General features: G+C 41.2%; 1 protein-coding gene across 1 annotated transcript; it reads right to left on the reverse strand.

The window, feature by feature from the left end:
• Nucleotides 1-1,353: 1,353 nt before the first annotated feature.
• BUB1 (BUB1 mitotic checkpoint serine/threonine kinase) lies at nucleotides 1,354-19,967 on the reverse strand. The gene is made up of 25 exons (XM_068675203.1): nucleotides 19,873-19,967; nucleotides 19,685-19,744; nucleotides 19,450-19,594; nucleotides 19,005-19,201; nucleotides 18,377-18,417; nucleotides 17,179-17,285; nucleotides 15,728-15,777; nucleotides 15,400-15,590; nucleotides 14,364-14,524; nucleotides 13,685-14,016; nucleotides 12,742-12,794; nucleotides 11,012-11,149; nucleotides 9,916-10,008; nucleotides 8,878-8,968; nucleotides 8,423-8,495; nucleotides 7,608-7,788; nucleotides 6,963-7,041; nucleotides 5,742-5,935; nucleotides 5,360-5,500; nucleotides 4,547-4,662; nucleotides 3,022-3,183; nucleotides 2,713-2,870; nucleotides 2,443-2,620; nucleotides 2,073-2,179; nucleotides 1,354-1,648 (listed from the first exon to the last, which is right to left on the reverse strand). Exons 1-25 carry the CDS (start codon nucleotides 19,887-19,889, stop codon nucleotides 1,453-1,455), a joined length of 3,261 nt encoding a protein of 1,086 aa, XP_068531304.1. The 5' UTR covers nucleotides 19,890-19,967; the 3' UTR covers nucleotides 1,354-1,452.
• Nucleotides 19,968-20,004: the final 37 nt, after the last annotated feature.

Consider the following 20,004-nt stretch of genomic DNA (forward strand, 5'->3'; position numbering starts at 1 on the left):
ACAAGAACGAAGAGCTTGAACAATTTTTACTTTGAAGAAATGCGAAGGCAGAGAAAGCTTCCCCCGTGAGATTTGCTTGATATGAGCAAATGCGGATACATTACTCCAAATGCTCCAAATAAAAATAAGCTTTTTTTTTTTTTTTGAAGTTCCTGTGATTTGGGGCAAAGCTAAACTAGTTTGACACTTTGTATTTGACAAGGTATCTATAAAGCCAAGCTAACCTCACACAAACTCAAGTGAGCCTGTTGCTTTGGCAGTAACCATGCAATGCACTGCTATATTTATTGGCTGCTGTAATTAAGAAATGTGTAGAAATATATTAGAGGAAGAAAAGAGAATAAAGGGTACTTGTAAAAGGAATGCTTTTCTGGAGTTTTCCAGAGCAAGCTGCCAGCTACCACAACATAACATTTTGCCACAGTAAGGGAAAACAAAACCTCACAATGACCAGAAAACAACCATTTCAGTTCCAGCAGGGAGACATTTGTCTCTTGGTTTTGCCTATGTCTCTAATAATTTTTTGTGACTGGTCAGAAGCAAATTTAACAAAAGTAACAAGTGTGACTTAAGTTCTATCTAATCTAAATCTCATCTGCTAACCTCAGTTTCTTTCAACCTAGAAGTTCCTGAGAAAAAGAGTAGAGCATAAGAGTTGTGAATGTATGAGCCACAAACCTCAAAGAATTGCAGTAACAGCACTCTCGAGTGCTGCTGCTCATCCGCACACATCTCGTCACCGACTCCAAAGAGCGTTCCCTCCTATTCGTTAGTTATTAGCAGATGGCTTCAGTGGCTTTTCTAAGAGAACAAGGACTTGTCCTCCTTACACCTATCATCCAGGGGTTTTTCCAGGAAGTCAACCAAGTTAAACGAGTTCACCCTCCTGCAGCCTTTAGAGTAGGCTATTTCGCTTCCAATTGCTGTTTTCACTTCTAGAAGAGATTCTGGAATCTTCCGTGATGGTAGGATTCCAGTTTGGAATTACATTCACATTTCCAACAACTTGCTCCTCCCAGAAGGCTCTGTTCACCATTCTTCGTATTGGGGAAAACACATCCTGAACACCTCCATACACTTTCCATTTAAGAAAATCAGCCTGCCCTTCACCTGACTGGACTAAATCCTCTACACAGTGGGAGCTGCAAGCATCACCTGCACAACCTTTTTCACCAGCTGTTTTCCCCGCTGCTCAAAATGCACTACATATTATTACAACTACAGTCAGTCTCTAGCATGCCTGTGCCTCCCACACTGAAACTACACAAGTTCAATTAACACTTAGTTTCCATGCAGTAAGATTTCTGTGCAACTTCTTTCATGAAACCACAGAAAGATGAAAGTTACCATTCCTGAAGCTAACCCAAGAATGTTTATTTTTAAAACAAGGTATTACAAAAAAGATTTTGCATTCAGGATGTTCCATTCTCAATACCTTTGCAAGCTGAATGCTTATTTTCGTGACCGTTTGTGCTCTATGAGCAACACAACGAGTCTGTTCCGAAGGAACTTTATTTCCTTTGCATATGACTTGCAAAATAAGTCCTTCAGCCTTTTGCGTAGAACTCCTAATGAAGGCAGGCTATGGCAATTTGGTATGTTTAGCATGCTGTCAAAGAACTCTTTCCACACTTCAGCATTGGCAAGCCTGGAAGGAACAACAACAACCAAAAAAAGCATCAAAAAAGAGGTTTAACTGTTAAAGTACTGTTTCCTGCATTTACCCGTTCCCACCCCATCTACAGGTTGGAGCAACTGCAGACCATCCTGTAACAGAACAGTTTCCGTTGTGGCATGCTGCTTAGTAAACCAGAGGGATTTTTTCTCCTTCCAGGCAGCAAGAAGCCAAGGATGCAATGCAATTCACCACGTCCACTGCCAAAAGGCTTCCTGTACTTTAGTCAGTAAAGGCAGTTCTGTGAGGCAGTTCCTGTGCACCAAACCTGTGTTTTTCAGAGCACTGAGAGGTAAAGGCAAACAATGCCAAAAGCTGTGACAGAAACTACTACCAGGTTTGAGGTTAATGATATATCTTCCTACAGATGGGAATTTTAAAAAGACTTGACACCAACCTTCTGAAGGAACCTTCAGGCTTCCAGACACCATTTTCATTCTTCACTTGCATGTAGGTACCAAAGAGCATGCAGTAGACCGTTGCTGCTATGCCGAAGTAGTCTGTCTAAAAGTATACGCAAGTTCCGTATTAAAAATGCATACCTGAACCACTAAAAATTTGCAAAAAACCAAACTCAGAACAAAAAAGAAACCCAAAAACCACAATCCTTGGAGCCAACAGAGCAAGCTCCGTAAGTGCTCCCCTGGAGCACTGAGCTGGATCTACAGCACCAGTGCAGAAGTCTAATATTTCTGTAATTCATCTACTCATATGCTTAACGTACGCATTAAGCTCCAAACGTTCAGGCTGTCTCCACAACCTCATACCTGGTAGTTCCACGGTTTCTGCGTCAGCATTTCAATACACTGGAACCCTGACGTTTCACACCTTGCAGTAAACGCAGTTCCTTCAGGAAATAATTTCATATCTATACTCTGTCCCAAGTCAATGAGCGTCAAGCCATGAGAGAGGCCGTCTATGTCACATGTATCATTATCCAGAAACCTTCAACCAAGATGAGAAGCAGCAATTCGATAAGCATCAGACTATAATACCATGATATGCTGACATCACATGTAGCAAAGTGAAATACTTGCCTTTCTCCAAGCAGGAAGTTATCAGGTTTAATGTCACCATGGATTATTTTGCAGGTATGGAGCTCTTCTACCATATAAAGTATTTTTACAGCGAAATAGATTACAAGCGCTTGAGGCATAACCTTTTCAGGAATTTTTTTGTAAATGTTTATGGCATTCTGTGTACAAAACAAAGATTGGGAAGAACCATCAGCTACACAAGAAAACAGCTCAATATGGATCACATATCCATGTTGGTAAGTACAGACTGTGTTCATAATGAAGTTGCATAAAGTGAAGAGACTCAGGGCACAAGTTGAGCACACTTACCAGCAATGTTCCATAGTTGTAGAGCTCACCAACTAAAATGCTTCCATTTTGGAAAAAATGAGCAGAATAAAAGTGGATGTAAAGATGGCGTATACTTGGATCGAGTCTTTCTACGAGTTGGGTTGCTATGTAGAACTCCCAAGGATTGGAAGGCTTCTGGACCTGTAACCAAAAACGTAGTGTACTAGGTATATCTGTTAATTATTTATTTTTTTTTTTATATAACCAGTAAATTAAAAAAAAAAAGCAGTTCTCAGCTTTTTTCTTAAACTTCAGACCCAAGTTCCTAAACACTTCTTTTTGATCAAATAAAATACTTACATCTCAAGTAGTTAACCTCAGGTCAATCCACTCAACAAATAATCCTCTTGAATCACTACTTCAATTACATGCCACAACTCCATTGTAGCTTATATGCTCTTTAATGCTATTCAAAATGTTAGCCTTTTGCAACATTGATGTTTTAGCCTCCTGCTGCCACCGTATGCTTTAAGTGAAGGTTTGGTTTATGATGAGTTCCAAAGAGAAGAGCCTTTTTGATTCCTCTCCCTAACACTAAATGCCTGATGTTCAAAAAGAAGCTTCTTAAACATTACATTTAGCTACCAGAAAACTTCCAGTTAAGGTATTATAGTAAAAATATTTATTTGTTGGAAGATTGAAACGTTGAAACGAGGCAGAGGAGATCCACAAAAAGATTCCAAAGGTAGGAAAAACAGATTTGAAGGGGGTAGGGTATCAACCCAATCACACAGCCACATTTCAGCCAGGTTGTATTAAGTGCATGTGGGCTTTCAGCCAGCAGTAGATGCAGGGCTGCATGATCAAGTATAACCCTCTTGGGCTAAACTGACCTTGCAGTTACACAGACTTTTTTTTTTGGCAGTAGTTCTGATGAAAGCACATCCTATCATCTGTTGCTCAGTCCTGCACTGAAGCAGGCTGCAGAAGGGGAGAGCAGGGAGAGAGCTGCTCAATCTACAACCTCCATCTAGACAAGCTCGCTTGTTAAGAAAACTGCACCCTAGAGGCATCACCCAGAGTATAAAACAGCCAGCAGCCACCAAACAGGCTGGCTGCAAAAAGCACAAAAATACTTGTGGAAAGCCAGCAGGCATGCATCTGGAAGCAAGCATCTCTTTCACTGTGACCTAATAGAAAGAGCAGTTTTATCATTAATTCACACACAATTTAGTTTGCTGTGAACTAAGAGCATTTCACACAAATAGATCCATTTGCTCAGCTGAGAAAGATGCCCTAAAGACTAAGAATTATAGCCAGGCTACCTATGACTATGCTATATAAAGAAGATCACGAGGAAGTTCAGGCAGGTGAATAACAAACTTCCCATGTAGAATGTGTTGGACATTACAGCACACAAACTGAACAAGGCTTTGAGGATATTCCAATATGTTTTATTACACATTTGTAAATAAATCTTAGCAAAATCCATCCAGGGAGGTGTCAGATTACTGTAAAATTCCAGAATTTTCCAGCAGAACTATTCTGAATCAACACTACTTACCTTGAATGTTACTTTCTGATTGTTTCTAGGGTTACTGGCATCCAGAATGGAAGCCTGATAGACTTGAGCAAAAGCTCCTTCTCCAACCAAGCAGTCCACGTGGAATGAGCTAGAACCTTTATGAGGTGGAAAAAAAGAGATTAACGACACAAAGCCCTGCTTGCAAACTTCGCAGATGAGACTTTAATACTTGGAGGAGGGGGACAGATTGGGGGGTTGGAAGCACCGGCCATAATCAACTTGTTGCTTTAACCCTAGTGCTAGTCTTTCTCTATTTGCTCTTCTTGCTAGGCATGCTTTCAATAAAAGAGAGCTTGCAATCACTGAAGAGAACAAGAGTGCTACGAAGTGCCATACACTACAATCAGTGTTTCTATTTTAGTTCAACTCCCTGGAAGTGATCAAATTCTAAAGTGCATTCCTTAAAAAGTAAACACTGATGTTTAAGTCATAGAAGTGTGTTGCAATTATTGTCATACGGATTTTGTTGAGAGGACTGTTGCTGTTCTATACGAAGTGTACAGAACACCAGTTCTATACTATATACTATACCAGCGTATATGTCACAAATTACCAGGAACAGAAAACTAGGAAAAGTATCTTTGTTCCTTCCTCAGAATACCTAATCAAAAATGGTTAGGTTCCGATTTCAAACAGCAAACAAAAAGGTCTAATTTCATATTTGAGGTTTAGATAACCTGGAAGCTATTTGGATATATGCATAAGTAAACTGGATTAGAAAAAATACTTCAGGAGTTCCCAGAAAAACCTGCAACAAGTGCTTCAAAATGAAACATATCAAGTAGCTCTTACCCAAGGGGAGTTCAGTCTTCAGTTTGATGGTTGGAAGAGCAGTTTTCCATTCAAAATAGTTGTCATAGGTATTGAGTGGTTTAGGAAGCTCTGATAAGAATTTGCAAATCAATTCCGTATCCCATGGGTTCTCAACAAGGACTTCATAGAAAGAACAATATTTAAGAATAAGAAATAAAGAAAGTGTCATTTCAGAGAAGCAGCACACACACTTATATTTGAAGGAGTATAATTGATTCACACTTGTCCTCCCTCCCATCTCATACGTAGCAGTGATCTCCTTGTAGGACCCACAAGACACTTGACTTACTACAGTGACCACCCGCACATTGGAACAAAGCACTGCTCCAGTCTCAAACTTCAGAGAAGAAAACCATAGTACCTGAAGTTCTACCAGTCCTGGCTGTCCTGTCCTGCTCAGTTCCAGACAGCTTGTCATAGGAATTCTTGTCCACCCCAACAGATGAATATTCAGCTCTACTAGTGGCAGTCTGCTCACGTAATTTGTGAGAAGCAGCGGTAGCAGTAACATTTCCTAGAGGTTCTCCTTGTTCTGCGATGTGTTCAAGAGCAAGGCTACATGTTTAAAACAAAATATTAATTGACAGTACTGCCACGGCATTTTGATATCTTCAATAAGCCACACGTACATCACACATCCATGCTTGCAACCTTTGCCATAACCTTAAGAACTCTGGGTGTGGTTCAATAATGGCCTCCAGACGCTATCTACATCTTTTACTTCAAGCAGCAATTAAATCTGTTAAAGGACAGAGCCTAGCAGACTTATCAGCATTTCATATTTGCTCATGATTACTTTATGTGTTTACTCTTCAATAATGCCTGCAGACTTTTCTGACAAGACCTTCTGTAGAAGATCTTGGCACTCTAGCTCAGAGCTACCTCACACCTAGCAGCTCAGCAGAACTGCTCTAGCCTCTATATCCATATACACTGAGCAATGCATCCCGTGACAGGAAGCACGCTGGCAGAATCAACAAGGTGACCTTAGCCTTCAAAGCCACATCATATGTTCTCTTCTTGACCATCTCTATGGAATCATTCAACACGTCTATCCTCACACTTGAGCGAGAGATGTATGTTACAGAAAAGGTACTGCTGAGCCTCCCAAGAAAACTATTACACAAGGTTCTATGGGGAGGTCAAGTTAACTCCATTAACTGTAGAAGTTCAAATACTGCAAGTCAAGCATTTTCCAAGTGTCTGTTTCACCCACATGCCTTGCAAACACTGCTTCCCCAAACGCAGCGGTAGTGCTACCAACTAGCAGTTATTGCCGCCCCCCAGGGGCAAAAAGAGACTTAAAAGAATCAGTACAATTGTTCGAGCACTTGATACTCATACAGTGTGACAAAAAATTAAATCATTGGAGCTTTTCAAGGGACATAATCACCACGCCCAGGTTCATGCAACTTCAGAGTGACTGTTTACTAGCGTACATCTTAGCAATTTTATTCAAATATGTTAGCTCTAGGTTGCTTGGAAAACTTGCACCAAGAACAGCACAGCAGAGCTGCCTATGCTGGCATAAATTTGCATTGCAACCTGAAATCTTGAAAATCTGAGCAAGTCAACGCTATACCTTAGCTTCTTAGTTTTTGCCTGTTTGTGCAGGTCTTCAGAAGGCTCCAAATCCATTTGCAGCATGTCATCCCTGGGAGCTGAACAAAGGGAGCAGCAACAATAGCACATGCTTATTATCCCAAAAGACAAGCACATTCAGAGTATTATTACCAACACAAGAAGGGTAGAGTCACACTGCAGATGTGGAAACTGCTAAGGTATCACAAGAGCAAGCATCAAACAAGCTTATTGTAAAACATACAAGAAAAGACAATAGCTTGATTTCTTCAGGGAAGAGTATTCCAAGACTGAAAGAGGGATAGACAAGCATAATGGTCCTCGCTGAAGAGCATGATGCCTGGACTTCAGTCAGTTGAACTCTGAGAACTCTGCAATAGCTCAGAACAGCCATTTGACAGCACAGCCAAAGGCTCCCCTGTCTCTTGCCACCTGTTCTTCATCCACAGTTAAAGAAATTCTTGGAAAATTTAAGTGCTGGGTCTGCCCATGCTCCCAGAAGCTGTTCTGCAATGAATTTGCATTCAGAAGTTGCAGCAGCACAGCCTACGCTGTATTTGGCAAGGCCTGCAAGGTAAGTAGGGTATAGAAATAGTTACACGGCACTGGATTAGATGCTCTGAACCTGAAGTATTCATTATTTTACCTTTGTCCTCCAAAGCTTGTCGTGAAGGTGCTGACAGGTAATTAAATGGTGTTGATACAAGCTGGGCAGCTCGTGCAAAGTCTCTTGTGTTGTTTGGACTGGCAGCTAATGTTTTATTACTACATGGTACATTCCACACCGTATAATCATCCCTCAAGAACTCTGGTGTCCCTGTTTCTTCCTGGACAGAAAAATAAACACGCAGATTTACGTTAAGCCATCAGAACTGTCCTGTCAGACCTACACTGTAACATACTAGCAGCCTTCAGTCTCAGTAATGCAGAGTCTGAATGTGTCAACTTATGTTATTAGAAAAATAAAGGAAAGTCAGCATAGCCTAAATCACAGTCTTATATAGTTTTGTGTCAGGCTTGTGTGCTGGCAATAATCAGTTCCACAGCAAAATGTTAGTCATCAAAAAATTGTCATAGGAGAATCTGAAGAAGCTTCTCACTTGCATCCAAGCAGCCTGAAGTTTCATGCATCTCCTTGGCTATGAAAATTGTCAGGTGGTTAGCACAACTTCAGGCATTTCTCGTTCCCTCTCCCTGTCATTCCTTCCCTACAGAGATGCCAAATCTATACCTCAACTGCAGTCAGATCTGTTCTACGAATAGAAGTCTCCACTATTAAGCTCCTAAAATTTTTATGAAAATTAACAGTGAAAAAGCTCATCCCGCTATCAGTGAACAGAAAGGGGTAGGTAGGCTTTAACCAAATATCATTTGTAGGACTGTTGAGGGACTGGGACAACAGAAACATAACTACTTAACCCGTCATCAAGGCTAATTCTTGCAATAAGATCAAACACTCACTTCTGTACAGTCAGTCAAGGGACGTTGTCCAATAGTTCTGGGCTCTTCTGACTTCTTTTTACGCTGTGGGATTCTGACAAAACAGGTAGCTTAGAATAACTTTTCCCCAGAAACCTTCCAAGGCAGACTGATCATAACAAAGATTTGATGCTTTTATTTATTTAAAGAAAACCATTTGTGGATACTAACAGAAGTTGCAGTAGCTCAAGAAACAAGCTATCCTCAGTTGTCCAGAAAATTAAGCATCTTAAGCACACTGTGCAAACAGGAAAGTTGCGCAATTCTACAGAGAAGCAGCTACAGCTTTCTCATGCCACTTCCCCACAGCTGCTACTGATTTTATTCAAGCCAATCCTCATACTGCAAATACAGTCATAGCAAAATTATATGGAATAGAATCAATCCTATATGTAATTCTTAATAAACAGCTCTGTTGCTTTTTTTTATCTCCTTACCTGCTGTTCTCTTTTTCATTCTCATCTTCAAAGATAGAAAACATAGGCACGACAGGGGCAGCAACATTAACTTTCGAGGTTCCATCAGGCTCTTAAAATAAGAGATCACCGATCGTCACACAGTGGAGATTATATTAAGTCACATTTTTCCCCTAACCAAGCAGCTGAGGGGCTTGAAGTTGTACCTTCTCTTTTAGCATACTGCACAATTATTTTTGGTCAGGCACAGACATGCTATATCAAAGCACCCCTTAGAAGTAAAGATGCTTGTTTTGAGGAAGGTCAGTGGCTTGATAATAGGTTAGTTTTGGCACATATGGACTTGAAATAGATATAACTTATTTTCTTGTAAAGACTGGATAGAAACTTTAAAAAAGAAAAGAAACTGAAGCAGATAAACAAGGTAAACATGCAAGTGCTTAAAGCCAGAGTAAGAGATGCAGTCACGGCTATATCCATGAGCATCCTCAGAACTTCCACTCAACTGGTCTTTCTTATAAAGGCTTGGAAATGGGGAAGATTTTTCCATCTCAGAAAACCAAGAATGGCCAGGAATACAGAAGCTTCCTTGGCTGCATCTGAGCTGCTGTGAAATATCCTTGAGCTCACTGTCATAAGCCACTACCTAGCTTTCAGAGAGACTTAACTGTTACTGATAAGCTGGAAATTCAAAGACTAACATCTAGCTTGCAAAATGGCTTAGAAACAAAGCTTTATTCATATGAAGGATCAGCCGTTCACTTTTCAAAGTCAGGTTTTAAATACCACAGAAGTGTCTACAGAGAAGCAACATTTAATGATGACGTTAATAGGCTGCTAGCATTAAAGTACTTCTGCCTGTCTTAGACTGTGCATCAACATTTAGAACTTGTCAATAAATCAAATGCACTACCAGGTTAAGAAATTGCTTCTTCGCTTTACACTGACTCACACAACTACTTGCTTCAAAATTACGGGGTACAGGGGTAGGAGTATGCAAGAAACATAGGAGTGAAATAAAGGACATAGGACTAAAAAAAAAAAAAAAAAGGTACATACCCCTTTTTCTACAAAAGACCTCAAATTGCTCCTCACTTTCTTCAAGAGATGGTTCAGGTGAGAAGGGTGTTTGAAACACATCCATTAGAAATCCTAGAAATAGAAAAGAAAAATACATGAATGCCACCCAATAAAGTTTATCCGCTCTGTAATAGTTGAATTGAATGATTCTTATGATTTATCAAATGCCAGTGAACTATTATTCCTTATTCTTGCATTTAAACACTCCAGATAACTGAGCAGGAAGATTAGACTTAACCAATGCATATCTGCTGGTGCCATGGATTTTTCTCCCTAAAAAAAGCCTCACACTCTCATAGATAAGATTTTGGGTTCTTCTAAAGGAGGAAGTTCTTTTATTTTTTAAGAGATTTGGATAACTAATGCATACCACAAGCTTTTTGGTTTTTCTTTTTACAGATTTATATTCAGCAGTAGCTGTTTGCTACGTAGTAGTAGTTAACAGGCTTACTACCAAAACAGAAGAACATGGCAGAAGCACACAAAAGGAACAGAGTAACTTCTGGGTACTATCACTCTACATCTGATATCAGAAAAAAGTCACAATTTCCATTGTGGGATTTTGAAAAATCAGCATTTAGAATTGATAATGCTCATCCTATAAAACAAAAAACTTTTGCATAAGGCACCCTGGTTTGAACTCTGAGGGAAGCTTGATGTCAACAAGAGTCAAGTTATTAACTTCCTATCATTCTTCCACATTAGCCTGTTGAAAGTCATCATCTCAGAAACAAGAGTCACCAACAGTACAGACAAACTCAGCTGAACATGCTGCTCAAAGCAGCCTAGCAGGTGTGTAACCAGTGTCTTGTTCAGAATTTGACAACACGTGGCTGCTGGGATGTTACTAAGGCTGCTATTTCTTGAGCTGACTTTTACTGCCCCTGTCTTGGAAGATGATGTTGGGTCACCAAGTCGACTGCAGAAGAAGAGTACCAGTACCATTAATTTTATTTTCCTCTAGGTGTAAATGTCTATAGCTACATAGCCTCATTTTATATTCAGTTCCACTAAAAGTTACCAGGCAAGACCCCATTAATTCCAGTGAAACTAGCATATTATTCCAGATGCCTACCCAATGCTTCTTTGGTATGAACTGTAGGTGAAGGTTGCACTTTGAATGGCGTTGCCTGTGTTGCTCCTCCAAGGGAGGTATTTGGTGTAGCTTGAGAAGCATTTCCAGAAGCAAAGGAAGAGTTTCCAACTCTAGATGCTAGAAAAGAAAACAGCGAGATCATTTCTAAACTAGCCTGGGATTGTTTATCAACATTTCAGTAGCCAGCAAAATGTTAGCAAGAGAAGTAAACAAGAGGAGTAGCAGAATGACAACCCAGAATTTTGGGAGAGCAGAATTTGGCTTGTTCAGTGATCTGCTTGTTCCCAAGGGAGACTGCCCTGAAGGGCAGAATGGACCTTGGACAGCTGGGTGGTCTTTGAGGATGCTCTCAGTTCACAGGAACAATCCGTTCTGACACAGTTAAGCAGGAAGGAAGCCAGTGAAGACAAAGGACTCCTGACCGAGCTCAAACTAAAAAGGAATTGCACAGAAAGTGGAAACAGGGACCGGCTACATGGAAAGGATACTGAGACGTTGCCCAAACATGCAAGGATGGAGTCAGGAAAGTCAAAAAGCTTAACTAGGGTTGGAACTAGTGAGAGATGTGGCAACAACCATTTCTTGTAGAAAAAAAAGAACCAGAAAAAATAAGGAAACTGAACCCACTGCTCAGTAGGGTAAGGGACCTAGCAAAAGGTGACATGGAAAAGGATGTTTTGCCCACGTTCTTACTCTAAGGTCTGCCCCCAAGTCCCTGAAGGTTCTGACAGAAACTAGGGGAAGGTAGCATTATGTCAGAGACCTCAAGAGTTCCCAGCCAGCCAAGGTTAATTTACACAGTGAAGTATAAACACCTGTAAGTGCTAAGAGTTTAAAACTGAAAGTGATTAGTGGATCTTATAGTCTGTTTCCCTTTGTATTATGGGTCACTGTTTCAGCCAGGTTACTGCTGTATTAAGTTTCAGCATTTTAGTCTCATTTCCCTGCCACATCACCTCTTAAGGAAGAGAAAACACGCTCCCAGTAACCTGAGGAAAATCCCCTCCCAAGGGCAAATCATTTAGCCACTCAGAAGGGTCATCTTCCCTGGAAAGCAGTGGTCCACTAAAACCAGTATCTACTGGTGGCAACTGTGCCCAGTCACTGATGACTGAAAACACACGGTCAGTAAGAGTCAACTAACAAAGTATTAAAACTCACACAAATTCCTTTGAAGTTAAAAACATATTTCATCTTGGTCATCTAAATGCAGAACTGTAAGCAGTAATGGAAGCTCAAGAAGTCATACAATTCACTTTCTGCTCCTACATCATATGTATCCCACATAATTTCACATATACATCCAACACACTTCATTATATTTTTTCCAGAAGATCCAGAATTCCTACTACAGATTAAATAGGTAATCTCACTTTAAAAGCAAAATTTCTAGGTTGTTTTTACAATTAACTATTGAAATTCTTTCCCAAATTAAGTGTTCTTTGTAGTTACCAGAAAAAATTATGTCTTATTCATAATGGGAATGGAAATGCAAATACTGAAATAGTGCCATCCCACACATTTGGTGTGAGACTTCAGTCATCAGGTAGAACTACGTGATAAAGTCCTGTACACATTTATGTTGAATATTCAAGAACTTTCAAGTAAGATGGTCTAGGTCTACCAAAACTGAAAAGCTATGTGCTATTCAACTCCAGCCAGTGAAGTCATATCAGCTGCACTGGTCTTGTCAAGAGTTAATTTATTACCTTCCTTCACATCCACACAAGTAGCTAGTCCAGTGGATCTCCTTTTAGAGTGCCTTCAAATGAAAAATTAAAAACCATTAGAGCTTGAAATAAATACCTTTCTTCTAAATTAAATTATTTTGTAAAAGTTCAGCTTCAGTTCAGGACTTAATAATAATGCATTTTAAGCAGTACAGGGTCCTTTCCCAGCTTAGAACAAAGGAAACATCTCAGAAAGGACAACCAGGGATCCTGCTTTTTCCACACAAAGGACACGTAAATGAAGTCAAAGAACTTTTTAGAAAATTATTATATCTCCCCTGGGCCCTCCAAGTTTCTCACACAGTTGCCAATAGAAACAAAACCCAAAAGGCAGAGTCCTTTAAAAAAGATAAAACACAGGCATTAAGTATTCGTGGATAGTTTGTCTCCCTTATGCAAGTGAATGACAACTGCTTCTGTTTCACCTTACCTTGTCAGTCAAACCTACTCAGACATGCCCATTTTGTTGCCAACCTAGGTTTCTGGTCCCCCCCCCCACCCCCCAAATTGTTTCATGCATTAGATCTGTCACACAAGCCAAAGTGCAAAAGATAAATAAAAGCACTTTCTTTTCCAGAGACATTTGCAGCCAAGTTGTAACATCTGGTATCTGCATGAACTAAGCACATTCTGTTGTTTATTTCGGGCATGCCAGGGACACAAATGCTGAATAATCACTTTGGTTATGCAATGAATTTGTTCTTAGTTATTACAACTAAAACATGGGGTGAAAAGAATTAGAGACTGAAGTAAGGATCGTAAGTTATAAGAGTTTGATCTACGTCTAAATATTGGTTTCCACAGGCTAATTCAGATTTTTTCAGAAGAGTAAAAACCCTTTCTTCAAGTTAGTTTTCAGGTAAAGCGTAACTACAGAAGACTGCACAATTTGTAGAACAAGAATCAAACTGTTTATACATACTGTTCTCCAGTGATCCAATTAAGAGTTGAGTCAGGATGCGCCTGCTCTTGAGCCAGAGCACCGTTGAATGGAGAGTGTAACAAACTCTTCTGGACTTCTCCAAGCTCTTGCTGAGTTTTGATTGTGTCCTTCTTGTATGTTGCTTCCAACAACGAGGAAGATTTCATCTGGTGGCCAACTGGGTTCACGGACTTCAGTGTAAGAGCGTTTGACGACAAAGTGCTTGACTGAAGATGGTCTGCAAGCCCTTGGAGGGTTTGCAGACCTGAGCTTTGACAAGATGCCATCCATTTCTGCTGCAGAGCTGCGCTAGGTGCTACATGTGAATATACCTTCAGAGATGAAAAATACTATTTTACCCTCAAAAACCCACACATGTATAAACATTGCCATTTACCCTTTTATTTTGCATAACTAGAATAGCTTATCATGCTTAAGAGAACTTTCACATGCAACTAAAACTAGATCACAGAGAAGCAAAACCAATCTTTGAGGTTTCACAATTAAAAGTGTTTCATCATGTATTTAAGGTTATGCCAGGTATCTATACTAGTCAGATATTGCAACCTTGACTTCCAGATTTGGTTAACACAGTGCTTGGGTTACCATTCAAAGCGCAGCTAAATTTTTTGCAGCAAGTTCAAGAGGACTGCTCCTATTTATCATAGCCCATACTCACCGACGGCTTATTTTGATCAGCTAACGTTGTAGATGCTGGTTCCAGTCTGGTTTCCTCCAAACTTTTGGTGAGCTGAGTGAGCTGTTCCAGCTTCTGCTGCAGGGCTTGCAGTTCAAGGACAGCTGATTCTTTTCTTTTGATAGAATCCCTCTCTTCTTCTTCTAATGAAGAAATGTCGATATTAAGTAAACCAGATATTAAATCAAATGATGAAAAGGGACAGCTACACATTATCTCAACACTAGCCTGGACACCAGCAGCAGCCCTAATGCTTCTAGAGGAGTTCACAGGCCAGGATACCTCTCTTGCACTTAGAGTGCCAGCCTCAGTGCTCCCACTGCAAGCATACTCATGCCTCCCATCTTCAGCACAAAAGAACGCTAAGCTCTGAAAAATTCTATCAAAGCAACCCTTTGGTAACATCTGAGTGGAGATGGAGCCTGCTGTCCCTGAAGGGAGAGCTGTTTGCTGGGAATTATCATACATAACTACTGCAATAAAAAAACCACCCAAACACTTGTTTTAAATATGCATTTAGAAACACAATGGTAAGAATACTCTGGACTCTGATTACAGACTACAAAGAGGAACAAAGATATTCTTTATCTTGAATTATAGGTATCAGCTGGTAAGCACAGAGCCACAGATACAACTCACATCAGGGTAACTAGTACTGCTAAGAGCTGTCTGTACTTGCCTGCAATTTCCTCAGAAGGAACAACACTTCTTAAGAAAATCTAGGCTTCAAAAGACAAAACCAAAAGGATGAGCTTAAAATCTAAATGTCAGCATCGTGACAGTTTTGGAATTAAGTCCTTGAAGGTTTTGAAAACAACTTGACACCATTACACGTCAGTCATTTGGCCTGTTTACTAATGTTTCCTAGCTTACCACAGCCTGTTTTTGTACAGGGATGATAATCTGGCCTTTGAGAAAGTTTTCAGGCTTCAACAGAGCTTGAAAAGACATGAATACAGACAGGTGCTACTTTTCCAAGAACATAAGAATGGTTTTGAAATAGGTAGAAGAAGAATACCGCGTTCTTTCTGTCTTCTGATGCGCTCGCATTTCATGAAGTATCGCTTGGCTCTGAGCTCCTCAAATGAAAGTTCAGAGCCTTCACATATGAGCAGGTTTTTATTATACATTGCAACCTGCTCACATTCAACAGCAGCAGACGATGACTTAGGAAGAACTTCAGATTTGGAGAGGTATGTCACATACTTTCTGTGAGGAAAAATGAAAAAGTTCTGTTCAAGTTTGTTGGATTTGTTCTGGGGAATATGTTATTTTTTTTCCCCAAAAGTGAGGCCCCCTCCCCTCTTTCTTTTTTTTTTTTTTTTTTTAAAAAAAAAAAAACTTACACTTCTCTTTCACCAGAAGAGCAGGACTGAGTACCAGCACAGTCAGGACCCTAAAGTTGTGGGGTAGGGAGAAAGAAATCCAGCATTATATTTAGCCATCCATTTTGACAGGACTAGCAATCAGGAAGTCCATAATATTTAATTTGGATCAGAGATGACAATTCAGACCATGAGCATAGCAAGAACAAACAGATCAGGAGAAATATACAAGTGATCACAGCCTGAGAAAGCTCATCCTGAAGAATTAACTAAGAGTCTGCTGTTATCACTGAGAATTTTTGGAAAATGAGCAAGATCTCAGAGAATCCAGACACAAGGATATACTTCTGGAAACTGCAGTCCTCAGAAGGATTCTGGGACGAGTTGAACAGGCATTTTCTAGTCCCCGAAAAACAGGACTGTAATTTCTAGATCACGTAGGTTTGTAAAGAACAGACTGGATGGCCTCCTCTGATTTCTTTCTTTGACAAGCTATCCAATTTCAGGGGTATGGAGGCAGGCAAGAGGTCTAAGCAGCTTTAATCATTCATGACACCTTTTAGTACTTGCAGGCAATACCAAACTGAAAGAGTCACAAGCACTTTAGAAAATGGGACAAAGTTGAGAAAGCTGACATATTTCCTACCCACAGTTTTTCAGTCTTAAATTTCACACCCCCCCCCATTCATCTTTCATCTTATTCTGTCAAAAGAGCTGCAAAGAAATTTAACTAGCTCCGCCAAACCTCAGAACTACAGTGCTGCACTCTGGTACTTATCTAAGATGGGTTAGGATTAATACGGTTTCTTTTTTAGTTTTATTGTGGGGAAGAGGATGGAGGAAGAAGACTCCAGAGTGACACGATTTGGGCTGAAAAGTTAACTAAAATTTCTACAAGGTACGAAAAGAACCTCAGCTGGAACTTGCTCCACACTGACGTGGCAAGCTACAGAGTGCTCTATTGACATTCCTCCACAGAGGGGCTCAGGAGCCATGAGAGTGTCATCTCCTAGTAATTTCCCATCATCAACAGACTGATTTCTACGCCAAGTCACCATCTCACTAAGGACCATTTTGGAAGTTTCCCTTCTTCCTCTGGCATTACCTTTTATTTATTCTTCAATAGCATATAAAAGTAGTAGCATGGAAATTCAGTGTGGACGATATTCAGTCACAACAGACAAAATACCATTTATAGTACTATCCCTGCAAAGAACACTAAGTAGCTGGATGCATCACCCTGCCTGGGATACTGGAAACGCGTTGAGTAACTAACAACTGTGACCCCATACTTGTGAAACTATTTCTACAAAGATGGGAGTTAGGCTCTAAGCATCACATCAACATTTCTTAGATGTGGAAGATAGTGTTAGAATATTTTAATGTTTTTATTCAGTCAAGCTCTTTAATCCAAAACTTACGCAAGGGTCCCACAATCTCCCCCATACTAATTCATTTCTCAAGCCTGTTACCTGATTATTGCAAGTATATGCTGGATCGTTAAGATTCGTAACACCTTTTCGAGGAGACATTTGATTTGCAGCCTGTGAAGTTTGAAGTGGTTTTATAACAGCAGCACCTGGGACAGATTACACAGGCTTGCATTAACAAGTAGAAATCTTTTTTCTCATGTATGAATTTTTACTTACAACTTTAAGCATTTGAAAAACGTAACTTTGTTTTGAATACACTTAAGAATCTTTAATACAACTAGGAAAATGGTAAAAAACAGTTCCTACAGGAACCCTATTACACTTTGTAATCATTCAACTAGCTCTGGAACTTAACAAAAGCTCTCAGTTGCATCCTCTACAGTGCATATTATTATTTCTTTATGTTGAGGGATTTTTTGAAACAGCAAAAATCCCATGGCTTGCTGCAGCTGAGCAAACCAAGCTACCAGGGCAACTATGAGAAGTTCCCATGACAGTGTTCCCACATCGCCCAATTGAGGAATTTAGAAGAATATTGTTACCAGCCTCTGGCTTCAAGGACAAGGTCTATGTGATTGCTAATCACAAGGGGGTTGTTTTCTTGTAGTTGTTTGTCTGAGTGCTTTTGACCAATAATCTTGTGTGAGACATTATCTGCCCCTGTTAAGTTCACTATAAAAGTTAGGCTATTCGGGCAATAAAACAGAGCATGATCTGACTCTACTGGTGTCTGTTGTGCTTTTGGCCATGCTTCCTGCAACATCTTTACACTCAGAGAAGACACCGCTATCATTTGCAGCATCAATGATAGAAGACCCAGCTACCATTTATGCGTGGTAAGGAGCACGAGCTCTTCAAACTTAATTTTAAGTTTTGTCATTAAAATATTATTGCTCTAAATTATTAATTCCCTAATTTTAGAGCTGTTACTCACATTCTCTGTTTTGATTGTTCACACTCCTAATTATAGGAATATTCTCATATTGAAATTACAACATCTCAGCCTTCAGCTGCTTTACTGAAACAAATCTCTGCTGGACATTTTAACACTGTAGCTAGAATAGAATCAATACAGCAGGTTCCCCAAACAGAGCACTATTAATCCCACCTAGACATCAGAAGGGCTAAGAGAAAGGAAGCACGAACAGCTTCCTTCACAGTGACAAAATCCACTGATCAAGGGACAAGATTCATCCAGTTGAGGTACAGTTCACAGGCAGATGATCTGTAGCCTCACCTTGCAGAGGAGGATTCTGAGGATCGTAATTCTGCAGCCAGCTAAATTGCAAGAAACATCAGTTATTATCATTAAGTCACCTGTCCCCCCCCACCCCCAGAAACCTTTGATTTCCTTGTACAGTCCTCATGCCTAGAAATCAAACGCTAAGATGCTCACATAACTTCCAGGACATATTCCTGAACATATCCTAGTAGTTTTACATTCTGAAAAGCAAAACAACTCCGCAATAGGTGGCAAGAGATGAAAATCTTGTTTATCATCAGCTGAGTGAATATATCTCATGATTAGCAATTAACAAAGCTCACACTCAATAAATCCAAGATATGCTTTAATTTGCATCTATTTAACAGAACATAGACAAGAAGCAGATCAACCAGTTTCAGGATTTTCTTTCGTAACTCTACTTCACTTAAGGCACTGTCGTACAGGCTTTCCCAGTACACCCTTTAAAACAGACAACACATGCTGAACAGCAAAGAAGAACCATCCTTAAGCTTATACCCACCTGTCACAAAAATAATCATTGGTGTATATACACTCTGTGCTAGAGCAAAGATAGTGTTTGGCTGTTTTTTTTTCTTGTCTATCTAAATAGCTCTGTAAGTAAAAGATGCATCAGAATTACCAGTACAGCTGTTCCAAGCTCTCTCGTGGTTGTGCCTGGTTTTGAAATCCCTTTTGAAGGACAGCTATCGCACAGCGCACGTTGCCCTCATTTACCAGCTGTTGAGCCCAAGCAATATAGAAGGCAGAGGCATTTGCACCGACTCCCTGCCCGTGCAGGTAGTCAAAGTACTCACACGGAGAGCTGATGAACTCTGCCTGCACGAGACAAAAACACACAACCCGTAGGCACTTCCAGGGAAGTTACAGGAGTGAAAAACAGGAACAATTTCTTACTTTTCACGTTAAGAAAGATTTTTATTTATTTTTTAAGATAGAAACAGCTGGTAGATGTGTCTCACGAGCTAAGCAGCTTCACGAGAAAGCTTTTGGAAAGGAACCTTTTAGGAAAGAAGGCGCTCGCCCTTCCCCTTCACGGCGTGGTGAGCGCCGCCGCCCGCACCTACCAGCTTCAGGCAGTAGCCGACGAACCTGGGGTCCCGGCGGTACCTCCCCTCGGGCAGGAACTCCGCCACCAGCCGCTCCAGCAGCCCGGGCAGCCGCGCTCGCCGCTCCGGGGCGGGCAGGCAGCCCTCCAGCCACCGCGCGTACCTGAGGGGGGGAAACGGCCGGGGCCGGGGCCGCGTCAGGCACCGCCAAACGCCTCAGCCCAGCCCGGCCCGGCGCGGCCCGCGCACCCACCTGTCCCACGGCTCCAGCGGGTCGCTGCCGACATAGCTCCGGAGCTGAGCCTCCAGGCTCCTGCGGGGCGGCACGTTAGGGGATGGGGGGGAACCGGGAGCCACCCCCCAGCCCCCCCCAGCCCCCCCCAGCCCCCCTCAGGCCGCCCCCAGCCCCCTCACAGCCGCCCCCCGGCGCCGTCCCCTCACCGCCCGCCCTCCTCCATGGCGCCGCCACAGCCCCAACCGCCGCCGGTTCAAACCCCGCGCGCCGCCTCCCCATTGGCCGCCCCCTCCACCAATCGCGGAGCGGCCCCTTTGGCCACGCCCACCCCCCTCAGG

Source organism: Anas acuta, chromosome 3, assembly GCF_963932015.1.
Source record: "Anas acuta chromosome 3, bAnaAcu1.1, whole genome shotgun sequence".
Taxonomy (NCBI): Eukaryota; Metazoa; Chordata; class Aves; order Anseriformes; family Anatidae; genus Anas; species Anas acuta.